Source organism: Arachis hypogaea, chromosome 12 (genome assembly GCF_003086295.3).
Source record: "Arachis hypogaea cultivar Tifrunner chromosome 12, arahy.Tifrunner.gnm2.J5K5, whole genome shotgun sequence".
NCBI lineage: Eukaryota > Viridiplantae > Streptophyta > Magnoliopsida > Fabales > Fabaceae > Arachis > Arachis hypogaea.
Window position 1 is genome coordinate 110,733,434 of NC_092047.1, and position 16,481 is coordinate 110,749,914.

At 34.8% G+C, this 16,481-nt stretch overlaps 3 protein-coding genes across 5 annotated transcripts; all 3 read left to right on the forward strand.

Moving 5' to 3' along the window:
* The first annotated feature begins 74 nt into the window (after window positions 1-74).
* Window positions 75-5,343, forward strand: LOC112728241 (probable tRNA N6-adenosine threonylcarbamoyltransferase, mitochondrial). Its single transcript, XM_025778301.3, has 13 exons — window positions 75-508; window positions 991-1,035; window positions 1,367-1,441; window positions 1,535-1,631; window positions 1,791-1,881; window positions 2,079-2,128; window positions 2,740-2,930; window positions 3,046-3,131; window positions 3,620-3,695; window positions 3,846-3,929; window positions 4,043-4,157; window positions 4,297-4,385; window positions 4,804-5,343. Exons 1-13 carry the CDS (start codon window positions 248-250, stop codon window positions 4,930-4,932), a joined length of 1,389 nt encoding a protein of 462 aa, XP_025634086.1. The 5' UTR covers window positions 75-247; the 3' UTR covers window positions 4,933-5,343.
* Window positions 5,344-9,881: 4,538 nt separating this feature from the next.
* LOC112730538 (pentatricopeptide repeat-containing protein At2g22410, mitochondrial-like) lies at window positions 9,882-13,032 on the forward strand. Of its 2 annotated transcripts, none has more exons than XM_029290838.2 (3): window positions 9,882-10,021; window positions 10,453-12,594; window positions 12,912-13,032. In XM_029290838.2, the coding sequence occupies exon 2, from the start codon at window positions 10,473-10,475 to the stop codon at window positions 12,504-12,506; it is 2,034 nt and encodes a 677-aa protein (XP_029146671.1). In that variant the 5' UTR covers window positions 9,882-10,021; window positions 10,453-10,472; the 3' UTR covers window positions 12,507-12,594; window positions 12,912-13,032. The 2 variants fall into 2 exon arrangements, with proteins under 2 accessions (XP_029146671.1, XP_072065829.1); XM_072209728.1 differs by having other exon boundaries at window positions 9,885-10,021; window positions 10,459-12,594.
* LOC112728242 (uncharacterized) lies at window positions 9,959-15,139 on the forward strand. Of its 2 annotated transcripts, XR_003812775.2 has the most exons (5): window positions 9,959-10,021; window positions 12,912-13,032; window positions 13,144-13,921; window positions 14,042-14,119; window positions 14,889-15,139. XR_003812775.2 is itself a non-coding variant. In XM_029290839.2 (4 exons), exons 2-3 carry the CDS (start codon window positions 13,030-13,032, stop codon window positions 13,912-13,914), a joined length of 774 nt encoding a protein of 257 aa, XP_029146672.1. In that variant the 5' UTR covers window positions 9,959-10,021; window positions 12,912-13,029; the 3' UTR covers window positions 13,915-13,921; window positions 14,889-15,139. The 2 variants fall into 2 exon arrangements, 1 of the variants encoding a protein (XP_029146672.1); XM_029290839.2 differs by lacking the exon at window positions 14,042-14,119.
* The last annotated feature ends 1,342 nt before the right edge of the window (window positions 15,140-16,481 follow it).

Below are 16,481 nucleotides of genomic sequence, written 5' to 3' on the forward strand. Positions count from 1 at the left end.
GATGATGGTAGCACTAGGATTGGGCTTAGTGTTTTGAAATATATCAAGATATTTTTGGTACATTGATGACCCATGATAAAGTTTATCAAAAATATTTAGTTGGGTCTTTGGCCCAAATTAATTCTCCAAAAATGGTACGTTTCTACTTTCTACAACGTTAGTCGTTACTCGTTCCCAATCTTGTTAAGCTTGGTCCGCTTCCTCTGTGCCAGTAATCAGTAGAACCAGAAGCAGACAAGCAGTGCCAATGGCTTCTCCATCGGCATTTTCGCGCCTTAACCTTCTCCTCCCAAAACCTTCTCTTTTTGCCGCCAATTTCCGCAGAACCCAATTCCAATTCTTCCCCACTCTTTCTTCCCGAACCATCTTCTCCTCCTCCTCCTCCCTAACATGCTCTTCTTATTCTAATTCTTCCATAAAGGAGCTCCAAAACCCAACCCCAAAACGCGACAACCACTTTGTCGTTTTGGGCATTGAAACCAGCTGCGACGATACTGCCGCCGCCGTTGTATGTATTTTTCTCTCTTTCTTTTTGTTAAATATGTTCTCCGCCTTAAAAAGTTTACTACTTTTTATTTTATTTTTGGCCCCTCAAGTTATTATTATTATTATTATTATTTTTTGAAGTGTTTCAAGAGTAAATAAAAGATACGTGTGGTTAAGATAAAAAAAAAAAGATTTTTTTTAAAAAAAAATGTATTATTTATCCTTTTTGTAATATTTTAAATGACCACTTGAACCACTATAACTAATTTGAGGTACCCTGGCCAAAAAATGGTATGCTTTATTTTGGTGATGAAGATTAATGTTTGAACTATTATGGTTGTTGTTGAAATATATGCCTGCCCTTGAACGAAATTTGATGCCATCATAATACAACGAGATCAATATAAAGCTAGTGCTGATTATAAGGATTAAATTAACCTTCTTTTTATTTGTTGATTTCTGATTATTTTTATATTGCCATTCTTATGGTTTGTGTGGTTTCAGGTGAGAAGCAACGGTGAAATTCTGAGTCAAGTGGTGTCTTCTCAGGTATTGTCTTGTCTTCCAATAAACTTTTATGCATTCTCAAACCAACGTTTTATACCTGCTTTACATCTGGTTAACAAATTCTATTTTGTGGTTAAGTTAATGCCAATTTGCATTAATCACATAATTTACATCAGTATATTATTCATGGAATTTACTTGATTGACAAGAACATTGTGCAGTGTTAAATGTTAACCACTTGTGTCATGATTAGCAGTTAACATTAGGTGATAATATCTCATTTTATTATTTTTTGTTAAAAATTTCTGCTCTTCACTTATTAGCTTTAACAAACTTATCTTTCTCTCTAACTATTTGAATTTTCATAGTTAAGGCAGATCTGCTAGCGAAATATGGAGGTGTCGCTCCAAAAATGGCAGAAGAGGCTCACTCGCAGGTTATTGACCAGGTACAGGAACGGAACTTGATTTACTATGAATGGTTCACTTAGTGATTGATCTGGAATTGACATAGACAAAATCTTTTTGCTTATTTATTATAGGTTGTGCAAGAAGCTCTTGATAAAGCTTACATGACTGAGAAGGATCTTACTGCAGTTGCTGTTACTATTGGTCCTGGTTTAAGTCTTTGCCTTCGTGGTAATACATTATATTTAATTTCAATGTATTTCATTATATATGCCATGGAATGGCTTCTATGTATTAAGCAACGTACTGCCTGGTTAGTGTTATGTTAAGTTTCACTTTTCTGGCTAGTGCTTCCATGGAATGCTCAACAATTCTTCTTACACTATGTAGTTGGAGTGCAGAAGGCTCGACAAATTGCTGGGTCCTTTAAGTTACCAATTATTGGCATACATCACATGGAAGCACATGCTCTAGTAGCCAGGTACATATATAATAGCTTTTTAATGAATATGTATTTTCTGCAAAAGTAATTCAGAGGCATGCTTGCAATATCTGGGATGGCAACTAACTATCTGTATGTTCATGTTGTTTTGGCTTCTGAATTTGATTGCACGTTTGTAATATCCCATAGAATATTTTTGTCTTTCTTTGTGAGGCATACATATCGTTTTGTTTCAGGTTAACCGAGAAAGATTTACAGTTTCCTTTCATAGCCCTACTAATATCAGGTAATATTAAGTTGTTCCTGTTCTGAGTTCTCTTTTTCATTTATTGATAAATGATGGTTTTCTTCCATACAGTTGATCTAATTTCATTTTTCTTCTCTGGGTGATGGAAACACTCTTTGGGCAGTGATGTAAAACTTATATAGTTATATTGGGTTTTCACTGAAGTACCCAACAGCTTAATGATGTGAAAAGTTTACTATTTTGACTTAGCTAGAGTACAAGCTCATGCTAAAAATGTTCTTATTCCCTTTTGTGGTGATTTTTGTTGGCTATTGGAACCTTTCTCCTTAATTATTGTTTCGTATTATCTTTGTCCATAACTTGTCCTGTAGAGGATATGTATAGTTTTCATATTTAACTTCCATTCTTCTCTCAACAATTTGTGTTCCTCCATTGCCCTCCCAAACAAGCACCAAAATTTTGTTTACATAATTGTACATTCAAGTCAAATGTTTGAATTTTTGCTTATTTTTATAAATGTAGATGGTCCTTGTATAGATTCTTTAATTGGAACATTTCAATGCATTGCAAACATATGATTTGATGTCGTCAGTGCTGACTATTACATGTGACTATCTTCTCTGATGATGATGGCATATACTGTTTTGTAGGGGGACATAATCTACTCATTCTAGCTCGTGATCTTGGGCAATATGTACAACTTGGAACAACAATAGATGATGCAATTGGTGAAGCATATGACAAGACAGCCAAATGGCTTGGACTTGATTTGAGGAGAAGTGGTGGTCCTGCTATAGAGGAGCTTGCTAAGGAGGGGAATGCCAAATCAGTAAACTTTTCAGTAAGTATTCTTAGAATATTATATTCCACCCTTCTTGGTTTTCCCATCTGACATGACTCTGGTGGTTGTTATGCTTCTAGTGGAGATTTTAAGTTCACTCCTATTTTTATTTTAGGTTCCAATGAAGCAGCACAAAGATTGCAACTTCTCCTATGCTGGTCTAAAAACCCAAGTAAGGTTGGCAATCGAATCCAAAAAGATGTACGTAAGTATTTTCTGCTGTTTCTATTATATTTTTTATTTTATAAAAATTACAGGGGGAGCTAGGTCATAACTCATAAACCTAGTAGAAGCTGGATAATCTATCCTTTATATCATTGCATGTGCTCTGTTATATTTGTTTACCATACTATATAAAAGATTTCTGCTTTGAAGTTGAGTAAGTGACTGGTTTCTGATGTGCTTCTTTTATAGCTTTACTTTTGTTTGGCTTTGCTCATGTAAGGAGGATCTCCTGTTCTCCCGTATACTTGTGTATTTCCTCTCTGGCTGGCTGATATTCTTCTTTTATCAATAAATAAAAGACTGATTTCCACATTCTGTTAGTGTTAGCTTCATGTAGTCAGATAATAAAAGAAAGATATTGCATGTTGCAAAAGCATTTTTGTGTAGTAGTGATAAATTATGCAAACATCTTTAAATTTATTGTTATGTACATATGAGGATATAGGCTATGGGCTTTTTTGCAGTGATGCCAAGATCCCTATTTCTTCTGCAAGTAAAGAAGATCGATTGGCCCGGGCTGATATTGCTGCTGCTTTTCAGGTTGGTTATGTTTTTGTAGGTTTTGTACATTATGGCATGCGAGACCTGTCTTTCGTATCAGGTCTAGATAATGAGAAATTACTGCATCTGCTCTGTCTTGATCATCTTTAATTTGTGTCTAATTGATGTCTTATTTCTACATGTGGTCAGCGAATTGCAGTGTTACATCTTGAGGAAAGGTGTGAACGTGCGATCCAGTGGGGATTGAAGATGGAGCCTTCTATAAGACACCTGGTAGTTTGAAGTCTGAGTAGTTTCTTTCTTTCAAATAACATCAATCCTTCCTTTTCTATTTATTTTACATCGGAAAATCTAAATGACTTTATATTTTATGCCATCTATTGCAGATTATCTCTGGTGGCGTTGCATCAAATTATTATGTTCGATCTCGGCTTGATATGGTTGTGAAGAAGAATGGCTTGCAACTTGTATGCCCTCCTCCCCGGCTTTGTACTGACAATGGTAATAATATAGTTTTTTAGTTGCTATTAGTAGCAAGTAGTCAAAGTTCTCAAAAAAGCAAATTAGGTTGTTATCTTTTGTTGATGCATGAAAGATAGCTTTTATTTATTTATTTTAAGCTTTTTGTTGAACTGGATAGGTGTAATGGTAGCTTGGACTGGCATTGAGCACTTCCGCATGGGAAGATATGACCCTCCTCCACCTGCAGAAGAACCTGAAAACTTTGTGGTGTGTTTTCTTATCTAAACAATTTGCTTTCCTATCATGACTCAATGGATTTGGATGCTATGATTCATTTAGGGGAAAAGATTATAGTTAATGGTATTTTACAGAATCAATATGATCGATTATTGTAGCCCAGCTCATAGAAAATGTTGAATTCATTTCTGAGTGATCTGTTTTATATGCTCTCATGGATTACAAACTTGAGTTGCTTTTGCTGCCGTTGTCTTATTATATTCCGTATTCAATTCATTCTTTGTCCTACTAAGCAAATGTGAGGATCTAGGCTGTTTTTAAATGAACCTCCTAGATGTTGACGAGGTAATAGTAAAAAGTTAACATTTAGTGTCAGAATTTTCATCTGTTGCTTCATGTTATGCTTGTTTCCTCAATCACTGATTCTTTCAACTGTGATTCATTTCAGTATGATTTGCGGCCGAGGTGGCCGCTGGGGGAAGAATATGCCGAAGGAAGAAGTGATGCACGCTCAATAAGAAGGGCTCGCCTTCATCCATCTCTTACGTCCATAATTCAAGCATCATCACAGCAGTGACATTGCATGCACTTCCATGTTGCTTCAGCCTCTTCATGAAGCTCTGCTGCACTATTTTTGATGGGCTGAAATGTACTAAAACACAATGTGTCAAGTCTGATGCTTTTCTTGGGACACTAGCAATTAGCATCATACCAGTGTCCCAAGAAAATTCAGCTAAGCAATGTCATCATAGGGTAAAAAAAGGTGGGTGAAAGTGAAAATTGAAAAGAGAGGTTATTATATTAAATTAGAGTGATGTTATCACTATTCTTAATTTTTTTTAAGAAAAAAGATTTATAGCTTGAATTCTTAAGGCAATTTGTAAATGTTGTAGCACAAAATGTTTTGTAATTATTCTATCCACCAAGCTGTGGTGGCACTTGTCTTTTTTCTGCATAATCTTCAGATATATATTGTATGTTTTTCACATTTCTCATTTTTTAGTTTCGTTGTTTATATGTCGAGAAAAATTTGAGGGCCAACAATTTTAGTTTATATGGGCCAAGTGGCCAGCAGTCTAACGCTTTTCGTCCATTAGTGAAACTAGAAAGAGACTCGCGCTATGCGCGGGACAGTAAATTAACGATTGTATATAATAAATATTAAAAATTGTTATATTTTGTAGAATTAAATTAAATATGTAAAAATTAAAGTTAAATTTAAAAGGTATTTTATTTAAAATAATTTGTAATACAAAAGATTTGGATGTTGGAATTGTACAAAGTGATATTTTTATTTGGTAGTTTAATTTTTGCATTTGTTTTAGTTGATGAACTTAGTCTTTTTATGTGGCGTTTATCATCTTTTTTTTTTATTGGTTGTTGTTAGAATTGTTGCTTTCTTCTTTCTATAATAGGTTCTTGGTAGGGGTGTGCATGGATCGGGTGAAATCGGGTTTGATGTGACCCAGACCCGATCCAAAATATATACCGGGCCTATTTATTAGACCCGAATCCGGCTCTAAACCCGATGAAACCTATACACTTTCGGGCCACGATTGTACTGGGTAAAAATCGGGTGAAAACCGAACCGTCAACATTGCATTACTTTGATACCTTCTTACAATCTAGCATATGAAAATATCCAAATTTCCAAGACTCCAACCATTATTTGACATGGTAAAATTCACTTAGAAAAATATAACAAGAACCAACTCTTCTCTAAAATTAAAGCATAACCATAATCAATACTAATATTGTCTAATAACACCAAATATTTAAATCAATACAAATAACACAATATTATGCATTAATCTAAAATCTTATGCATTTTAAACATAAAATATTAACTTATAGTCTTATAATAACTAATAACACAAAATATTAAGGTTTACAATACTTAAATTTCACATAAAAATAGCCATCATCCATCACTAATAACACAAAATATTAATTGTGTATGATGACCGAGCCACTGGGCCGACTTCGGGTGATCCGAGCCATGGTCCGGACCCGACCCGAAATAATGACCGAGTCTATTTTTAAGACCCTTACCCGGCCCTAAACCTAGTGAAATCACACAAAAATAGCCCCTAAAGTGTTCTGGGGCAGGTCGGGCCTTCGGGCCGGGCCGGGCCATGCACACCCCTAGTTCTTGGAAAGTCATTTTCTTTATGAATTGTTGAGTTGTATGCATTTTCTATTATGTTTATTTCATCTTTTGCATGTATGTTCTTCTTCTGAAGACGTGTCTTGAATTTGTATGATTTTCTTTCTCCTTAATCTCTTGATGGGTATGTAATCTACATCTGATGATATTAGTGTTGGCGAAATTGGTTCCTATAATCAATGAATAATTTAAATTAAAAATAAAAATGATGTCTTGAATAAGTGATTTTTTTTGGAATATTACCTGTTTTATTTGTTAGAATGGGTGTTGAGGTTCGATGTTTTTGATTGGAACAAATGTCTTGGTAACAGTATATTGTTGACAATCTGTTTTGAGATTAAAATCATTTACTTTGGCTTCAAATTTAAGTATAAGGTTGCACAAATTTTTCAATTGGGGTGGCGTTTCAATATCATTATTTTTCTGGAGTGTCATTATATTTGAAGCAGTTGTACCCAACAATTTTTTTTCTTCGTCATCAAATAGTACAAAAATTATTGTAGCACTTTGATCTGAAATAAATATTGGGTTAGTGACTAATAATTTGATAGATGGGATTATGAAAAGTATATAGAGTTACCTTATTGTTGGATATTGTGGTGTTTGATTACATGTGCCACAAATGTAGTTGTCTCCTTTTTATCTAATATAATCATTTCTAAACAAAGAGGTTCCTCTTTATTTGTGGTTGTTAATATTTTTCATAGACGAACCATGCAAATTTTGATAAACCAATTGTCTGTTTGTTTGGTAATATTGTCTAAAGAATGATACTCCATTGAGTAAGTTTAAGATGTTGTGCAGTTCGAAAATAATTTTTTGTTAAATTTGATGTTATTTGAATGAATAGTATGCAATTTGAATAAGTGTAACGTAAAATTTATTATGATTAATAATATTTATAGAAATTAATTATTGGGGATTATAAATTTATTGTATTGTCTATAACGGTAAGATATAATAAATATAGGAATATGGATTTATTGTCTTTGTAGATTATAAATTTGATTAGATATTAATTATTGGTATTTTTTATTATTTTGTATATTTTTTTTTGTTGATTTGGAAATAATAGGTGATTTGACAAAAATTGAGTAGTTGATTCTAAAATTTTGCCAAGTAAGCAACGTTATTGACATGGCATTAATAGGAGGAGAAACATGTCTTAAAAGTGATGGGGATAAATTTATTCATCTACTTTTATATATTAAGAAAAAGATTTTTTCCCTCTTTTTAAAATCTTTTGTATAATAATTTTATGGGTTAGTTTGATCAATAAAACTATAGAAGTATATTACAAATCAATTTGAGTCGATCAAATTATCAGCTCATTCAGAGTATTTGGAGTTTGAATTTATATAGAGTTAAATCTCAATTTGGCCCTTAAAATTTGACCCGATACTTAGAATGACCCCCTCGTAATTTTGTTGGCCCCAACTAAAACCCCCAAATTTGCAATCGTAACTCCGGCTTGCCTCTGCGATCATCTCCATCACTGGAATGCTGATCTGGCGCAATTGTATGACATGGTGGACACTATTTAAACGACGACGCATTGGTTTCGCGCCCAAATCCTTTGGAAACTAGGTAGTGTAAGGGTTTTCTTGATGTTTTACAACTTATGATCGTTGTAGTGGAAAGAAAGAGAGTTTTAACAAAAAAAAAAAAAACTGAAACGACGTGGTTTCCAAAGGGTTTGGGCGCGAAACCAATATGTCGTCATTTAAGTAGTGTCTACCGTGTCATGCAATTAGGTCATATCAGCATTCCGGTGACGGAGATGATCGCAGGGATAAGCCGGAGCCACGATTGTAAATTTGGGGATTCTAATTGGGGCCAACAAAATTGTGGAGGTCATTTTGAGTATCGGACTAAATTTAGGGGACATATTGAGATTTAATGTACCAATTTGTTAGTCAACCAAAGTTTAAATTTGTAATGAATTAAATTAGTTCTTGGTAGTTTCGTAATATTATAAAAAGAAAATATTAAAATAGTACTACATTGCAATTCTAATCATCCACAATATGCAAGGTTATGAAAATCGATTCGAATTGGTTGGTCGAATCGGTTCAATCGTAAATCGAAAAAAAAAAAAACGAATTGGTTAAATGCTAAAATTGGAGATTTAAAAACCATTTTTAAACTGTTAAATCGGCTGAAAACTGGTCAGTCAACCGAACCGTAACCCAGCCGATTTTTTGAATTAAGCTTAGAGGGCGCTGATTTGTAGCACATTAGGCACGGGAGGTAACCCTTACCAGTCTCAGTCCTAAGCCTCTGCCCTTAACCAAAACACGCTCCTGCCTCTTTCACACTCAGCCAGTCCGAGCTCTTGCTCCTTCGTCACTTCCGTCCAACCACTGCCTAATATCGCCGCTGACGCAATTGCGAACTTGGAAGCCACCGTCGAGGCGTCGCATCTTCCTTCTCTTCTGTTGCGCAGCAACCGTCGTAACGTCAAAGCCTCCGTTGCGCAGTAATCCTGCCGGCGCCAAGTCTGTTCCACCTTCAGCATTCGATCGTGCTCCACTACTCCCTGTCCCCCTCTTGCGCCAACTCTACCTTGTTCTGCGCTCCCTTAATCCTAGTATTCAATTTTTTTTGTAACTATAATTGAATAATTTTTTATTAAACTAATAATTTTTGTTGTTGTTAATTTTGTGAACTGTGAACTATTAATTTTTATGTGTATCAAAATAAAAAATAATCTTTAAAAATTAATATTGTACCTGTAAATATGATGTTATAATTGAGATACAAAAATATTTTTTCTCCTTTTAGTACAATACATAAAAAAATAAAGGAAGAAGGGATAAAAATACACCTAAAAATTTATACGCTGGACACGATTACACTTCAATCATTTAATAAATCACGCGTGTACATTATTTATACATTCCGACGGACACATTTATCCTTCCGACCATCGGTTTGTGGTGGCGTTAAATGATTGAAGTATAATTGTGTCCAGCGTGTGAACTTTTAGATGTATTTTTGTCCCTTCTATAAACACGAAAAATACTGTATCTGCCGAAATGTATAAATGGTGTGCACGCGTGACTCATTAAATAATTAAAGTGTAATTGTGTCTAGTGTAAGAACTTTCAAGTGTACTTTTGTCCTTGTTCCATAAATAAATAAATAAATACTTCTTATTCGTTCAGGTATCAATGGTTCTATAATCTATAACCAAATTCATGCAGGGTTTGCAGAATTTCGGTATAAAAATTATATATTTTGCTTTAAAAAAAATACATTACCATAAAATTACTGAGATTATTCTCCTGAAGTGATTCGCACAAGTCAGAATGAAATACAAACAAAAGAGAAGAGCATTGGTTATTCCGAACTCAGAAGTGGCGACTGCTTCTATCAAACTCTGACTCCTTCAATGCCTAACTCAAACCTAAAGCTCTTGTTTTCTGAAGCTTCTTCAACCACTTTCTTCCTTTCTCTTTGTGACGCCGCACAACCCTGATTCCTTCTCTCCTTCCCCGTAAGCCGCCTTTCTTTCTATTCACTCAGCGAACACATCTCATTATATCAAAGTCATGTTTTTTTTTGTTCTGCCGATAACCCATGTCTCAGTTATAAGAAAGTTGTGTTCTTTTTCTGTTTTTCTTATCAAGAGGGATTCTAATGCATAGTACGTGTATAGTATTCATTGGATTATTCACTTTAGCTTTTTTATTGGACTATGTTGTTATGTTTTGTTTTGTTTTTCCTGTGATCTTAAACCATTGTTGATGTTGTTGTTGTTGTTGATAATGCCTGCATATGTTCTTGACATCTTAATTTTAGCTTTCCATATGATTCATATTTGTAGTTGATTATTCCTATGGTTTATGTCAGAAGTGTTGTGTTTACTGAAGTTTGTCATCTACCATGTTCATGTAAGTGACAATAGTTTTTGGCTACATTCTTAAGAAGCAGGGGAAATTTCAGGCATGAACTTTCTTTATATCAGCAAACTCAGATCATTGTCTTCTTTGATCCCAGCCAAACTTTTAGGCTTTTGTTCTTGTTTACATACTCGCTCATTGTTGCCCTATGCCAAACACATCAATTGGAACACAACCCACAGTTTTGTTCATAGAAACCCACTTCTTTCTCTCGTAGAAAGATGTAAATCCTTGGTTCAGTTAAAGCAAATTCAAGCTCAAATGACCTTAACAGGCTTAATAGACAATAGCTTTGCTGCAAGTCGCCTTGTTGCTTTCTGCGCTCTCTCAGAATCTCAAACACTTGGATATTGCACAAAAATTTTATATCATACAAACGAACCAAATGTCTTTTCTTGGAATACGACAATTAGGGGATATATCGAAAGTGGAGACTTAGATGGAGCTCTTGTTTTGTACAAGAAAATGTTGCAGTATGATGGGTTGAAGCCAGATAATCATACTTACCCATTATTGCTTAAAGCATGTTCTTCTCCTTCTCTAAATTGTGTAGGTCATACTATACTTGGACATGTATTAAAGTTTGGTTTTGAATTTGACTTATTTGTGCACAATGGATTGATCTCTATGCTACTGTCCTATGGGGACTTAGAGGCAGCATATGATGTGTTCAATAGAGGATGTGCGAGGGACCTGGTAACTTGGAATGCTATGATCACGGGATGTGTTAGAAGAGGACTGGAGATTGAGGCTATAAAACTTTATCGGGAAATGGAGGCTGAGAAGGTGAAACCAAATGAGATTACAATGATTGGGTTGGTTTCTTCTTGTTCTCGGTTACATGATTTGAATCTTGGCAGAGAATTTCATTGTTACATCGAAGAACATAAGCTTGAGTTGACAGTTCCACTTATTAATGCACTTATGGACATGTATGTGAAGTGTGGAGACCTATTGGCTGCACAAGTTTTATTTGATAACATGGCACAGAAGACCATTGTTTCATGGACTACAATGGTTCTTGGATATGCCAGATTCGGTTACCTTGATATTGCTAGGAAAATTTTATATAAAGTTCCAGAGAAGAGTGTTGTTCCTTGGAATGCAATCATCAGTGGCTGTGTTCAATCCAAGCATAGTAAGGAGGCATTGACTTTATTCCATGAAATGCAAATTAATAATATAGAGCCTGATAAAGTGACCATGATTAACTGCTTGTGTGCATGTTCACAACTAGGAGCACTTGATGTTGGAGTATGGATTCACCATTATATTGAAAGAAAAAATCTTTCTGTAGACGTCACCTTGGGAACTGCTCTAGTTGACATGTATGCCAAGTGCGGAAATATTGACAAGGCTCTCCAAGTTTTTCAAGAGCTTCCTCAAAGAAATTGTTTGACATGGACAGCCATTATTTGCGGTTTAGCATTTAATGGGAATTCCTGTGATGCTATATACTATTTCTCAGAAATGATTCGTGTTGGATTGATGCCTGATGAGATCACCTTTCTTGGTGTCTTATCAGCTTGTTGCCATGGAGGTTTAGTTGAAGAAGGCCGCAAATATTTTTCCCAAATGAGCGCCAAATTCAATATATTCCCTAAGCTTAAACACTACTCTTGCATGGTGGATCTTCTAGGAAGGGCTGGTCATCTGGAGGATGCTGAAGAGCTTATCCAAAATATGCCTATGGAAGCGGATGCTGCGGTATGGGGTGCTTTATTCTTTGCTTGTCGTGTTCATGGCAATGTTCAGATTGGGAAGAGGGCAGCTATGAAGCTCCTTGAGATGGATCCTCAAGATAGTGGGAATTATGTTCTCCTTGCTAGCATGTACAGTGAAGCGAAAATGTGGAAGGAGGCAAGGAGTGCAAGGAAACTAATGAAGGAAAGAGGGGTAGATAAGCTTCCTGGTTGCAGCTCCATTGAGATCAATGGCATTGTTCATGAGTTTGTGGTAAAGGATGCATTACATCCACAGTCTGAAATGATTTATGAAAGCCTGATTTCTTTGACAAAGCAACTGGAGCTTGAAGTTACATCCGCAGTTCCAGCTTCTAGAGATAATCTTTCCTTCTAAACTAGCCTGCTTACTTGGTGTGCCTCTGCCGACTTCTCATAAAATCATGTATCTGAACCTCAACACTACATGAATTTAACATAATAAGGTGCATTATGGCACACTGTCAAAGTTTGAAGTGTTGCACTCTAGTAATGACTTTTTTCTTAGTTGCTCCTATATTCTGTGGGAAGACAAGATCAAGTTAAAGAAATTTAAGTGCTTATGTGATACATAAAACACTTGCTCTTATATATATATTGCTATTATGTTTTGTATTATTAGTATACAGAATCAACAATACCTAAATAATATTGGTTTAAGACATTTGTAGAAATTATATTGTTGACACTTGACACTTATTTGCTTGTTTCTCCTACTACTTTATGCTACTTGCTTCTAATAGTTCCGCAATTTTGGGTTCAGGGCTTAGGAGTCCAGAGGAAGCTGACATTGTAATTTTGCCTGACATTGAGGAGAGCAATTGAGAACTGGATTCGATTCAAGATATTTGTATATCATTGCTGAAGTGGACACTGCTGAAATGGTAAGGCAGCAGAAGTGTTTTATTGCGACTACTTCCCCACATCTCCCTTCACCTTTGAATTACATTGAACCATTGATGTTTACACTAACAACAATTTTCTGCTATAAATAGGCTTCATACAAGGAGAATAGAACTGCCCAAATTCGGCTTGTGAGTTCACATGATGAGGTTTATGAACCATGTGATGATTCTTTTGCGCTGGTTGACGCTCTGCTTGCCGATCGCACTAACTTGTTGGAACATTGTCCTACAATGTGTATGGAGATTGGCTGTGGCAGTGGATATGTCATTACTTCCCTTGCTCTTATTCTTGGGCGCGAAAGAGGTGGCGTCAACTATATCGCAACTGACATAAACCCAAATGCAGTTAAGGTGACCCGTGAGACATTGGATGCACATGGGGTTGACGCAGAGTTGATATTAACAGATATCGCATCTGGGCTAGAAAACCGTCTAGCTGGTTTGGTTGATGTCATGGTTGTGAACCCTCCTTACGTACCTACTCCTGAAGATGAAGTCGGCGCTGAAGGTATTATCTCTTCTTGGGCTGGAGGGGAAAACGGAAGGAGAGTAATTGATCGGATTCTGCCTGTTGCAGACCATCTTTTGTCTGAAAAGGGATGGTTGTACATGGTCACCTTGACGGCAAACAATCCCTCCGAGATATGCTTGCAAATGAAGAAAAAAGGGTATGCTTCTAAGATTATCATTCAAAGATCGACAGAGGAAGAAAGTCTACATATAATCAAGTTCTGGCGGGATTTCGATACTACGGTAGATGAGGTAACAGACCAATCCCTTACTGGGTTCCTGGGCTCCTTGCTTGCACAAATTCCTCTATTTTCTCTCTGGAGAGGCAGCAATAGTAATGATAACTGCTGATTAGAAGGTAAATTAATTGTTATTATTTAAGGGATATCTTTTTGCTATTTTAAACACGAATGTCTTGCTATACCTTGTCTATTCAAAACCCTATAATAAATCCAGTAAATAATCATTGCTTCGCTAGGTGGGGTTAGACATGGATCAACTGAGGCTAGCGAACTCTGTCAAAGACCAAATTTTAAGAGAAAGCATTTAAAGCAAGGTTTTTTATAGGCTTGCCATGATTCTTCCTTTGTTCTATCTCTTTCAATTGTAGTGTGTTCTGCTTGATCCAATTTTCTCACAAGAGCCTCAACTTTTTTTTCTCAATTGAGTAATTTATCACAGGCCAGTTTCTATTGTCACTTCACTAGTTGCAATTTTTTGAGTTCTTTCATTTCTGATGTTATCATTTCTTTTCTTCTTAATTCACGGATCACCAATTGGTTCTGCTCATATCGTTTGCTCTTTTGGACTTCATTTCCCGAAATTTACTACCATAAAACACTGCTGATCTTATAAGCTTGGATTGAATTTTTCTTTTGACTTCACTTATGATTTGCATTTGTATTTGCATTTGCTATTACATGCAAATATGAATTTTTTTTTTCAATCGGAAAAGTGATTTCTTTTCTGCCAGTAAAATGCAAAAATACTCGAAACCTTTAAATACATGACTTCCTGCTTTTACTTTTTACAAGCTAATTTTGAAAAGCGATACCTTAGATAGTTTCAAAATACTCGTAACTTTTAAAAGCTGTAAGCACAAGTATATCATCTTTTTTATTTATCAAATACAGAACTAGATGTTGGTGCTTTTGAAAAGGATAATTTCCTTTTCAAAAAGCTTTTCCAAGCTAAGTTTTAATCTAATCAGTGGACATTATGTGTCCTTGTTTGTTTCATTTTATCCATTTGTGGCTTCTTTCTTTGTTCCCTATAGGGAAGAGTTAAAATTTAGCATATTGTCCTAAAATTGGAGTATACTACAGGATGAAGGACAGAGGTTGCAAATTCATTGAGGATAACACAACATAATTAGCAGTTATAGATGTATGAACTTGCTCAAGATCCAGTTCTTCTACTTGGCTGGCCAGACACCACAAACAGCTGATATTGAAAGTTTGTTTGTAACTTTAGGCATTTGTGTCAGCATCTTCTAATCAATAGTTATAAATATTTTGGCAGAATCACATTTTAACTTCCAATTTACATAGTTTTATATAACTTTTTTTTTTTCAAATTTCAACTCATGCATAATGTTGTTAAAGTGACTTAACAAGAAATTGCAGGGAAGGATAGAAATAAAGTCACAGTCAAGCTGAACATTTTCTCATAAAGCGATTCTATATCTCCATGTCACACGTTCCTCATATTTTCTTTTCAATTTGGTTTATCAAATCAGTATGAACTATGAAGCCCTTTTTGGTAACTCAACTTTATTAGCTTTATGACTTTATCCATGAACTGGAAATAAAGTTGATGCGTAATGTGAGGAATGAACAAAATAAGAGTCAGAGCTTGTAGGAAACGGCATTAAGAGTTTAAGATAGTCAAAATAAGTTATTCCTCTTTGGCAAATGACAACCTATTTTTTATTTTTTTCTTTTTGGTTTTTTGAAGTATCTCCAAGCACAAACACCAAGAATCAATTCCACATGTATTTGAGTTTCAATTAAGAATTTGTTTTTAAATTATTGTATATATAAAGTGAAATTGAAATTTTTGATACTTATTTAACTAGACGAGTGAGGATTAAGTAGTTTTTCAATTAATTAATGGCATTACTTTATAATCAAAGAGCTTCAATTCTAACGGGCCCACTTTACATGTTCATTGAATCATTTCTTTCTATCTTTAATTTCCACAAACATGCTACATCATGGAAAATAACCTCTCCATTATTTATGCATATGTGGTCATATCATGTTGATAAATGCAACCAAGTAATTGTTACGGTCAAGTTGTCCGAAGACTTGCAAAATGAGTATAGAAGACTTTGCAAGACACGGGATAGGACCCTATTATTATTATTCAATGATTATTCATATGAAAACATTTTTATATAAAGATAATAATTAAGAATTATTAGATAATTTGATATAATTGACTAAACTTTTTAATATAATATGTGTCAATATTTTTATTATTTTCATATGTTGATGTCTTCATGTGAGTAACTATTTTATTTTTTAAGTTTTAAACCATACTTAAAAAGTATAAAGCATAAGCTTCATAGCTCAACAAATTAGTTAACACTTTAGATTTTCAACTTGAGAGCTAAACTAATGCATGGTAAGGAGTTTGAGGTGGCAGATGATAGTCGAAGAATATTAGAATTAACTTGAGTCATGTAACTAATTAATTAATTAACAACTCCTGATCTCAATTTTGATACAAAATCCCAATCAATGTATTTATTTTGAATTGTTGAGTGGACCCTATTTTTACACAAGTATAGCTATTTAGTGACCATTTGACACGTTCATTATGATTCCACAAGAACAGTGCAATCTCTTTGGACCGGAAGCTTCCAAAGTTGAAAGTTGAAAGTGAGTGAAGGCATAATTTTCCACAATGAAGCC

Excerpts from the sequence above, each read along its gene's own strand:
- LOC112728241 (XM_025778301.3), top strand. The coding sequence starts at position 248 with ATGGCTTCTCCATCGGCATTTTCGCGCCTTAACCTTCTCCTCCCAAAA. Across the intron at positions 2,129-2,739 it reads CATAGCCCTACTAATATCAG|GGGGACATAATCTACTCATT; the intron begins GTAATATTAAGT and ends ACTGTTTTGTAG. Across the intron at positions 4,158-4,296 it reads CCGGCTTTGTACTGACAATG|GTGTAATGGTAGCTTGGACT; the intron begins GTAATAATATAG and ends TGAACTGGATAG.
- LOC112730538 (XM_029290838.2), top strand. The coding sequence starts at position 10,473 with ATGAACTTTCTTTATATCAGCAAACTCAGATCATTGTCTTCTTTGATC.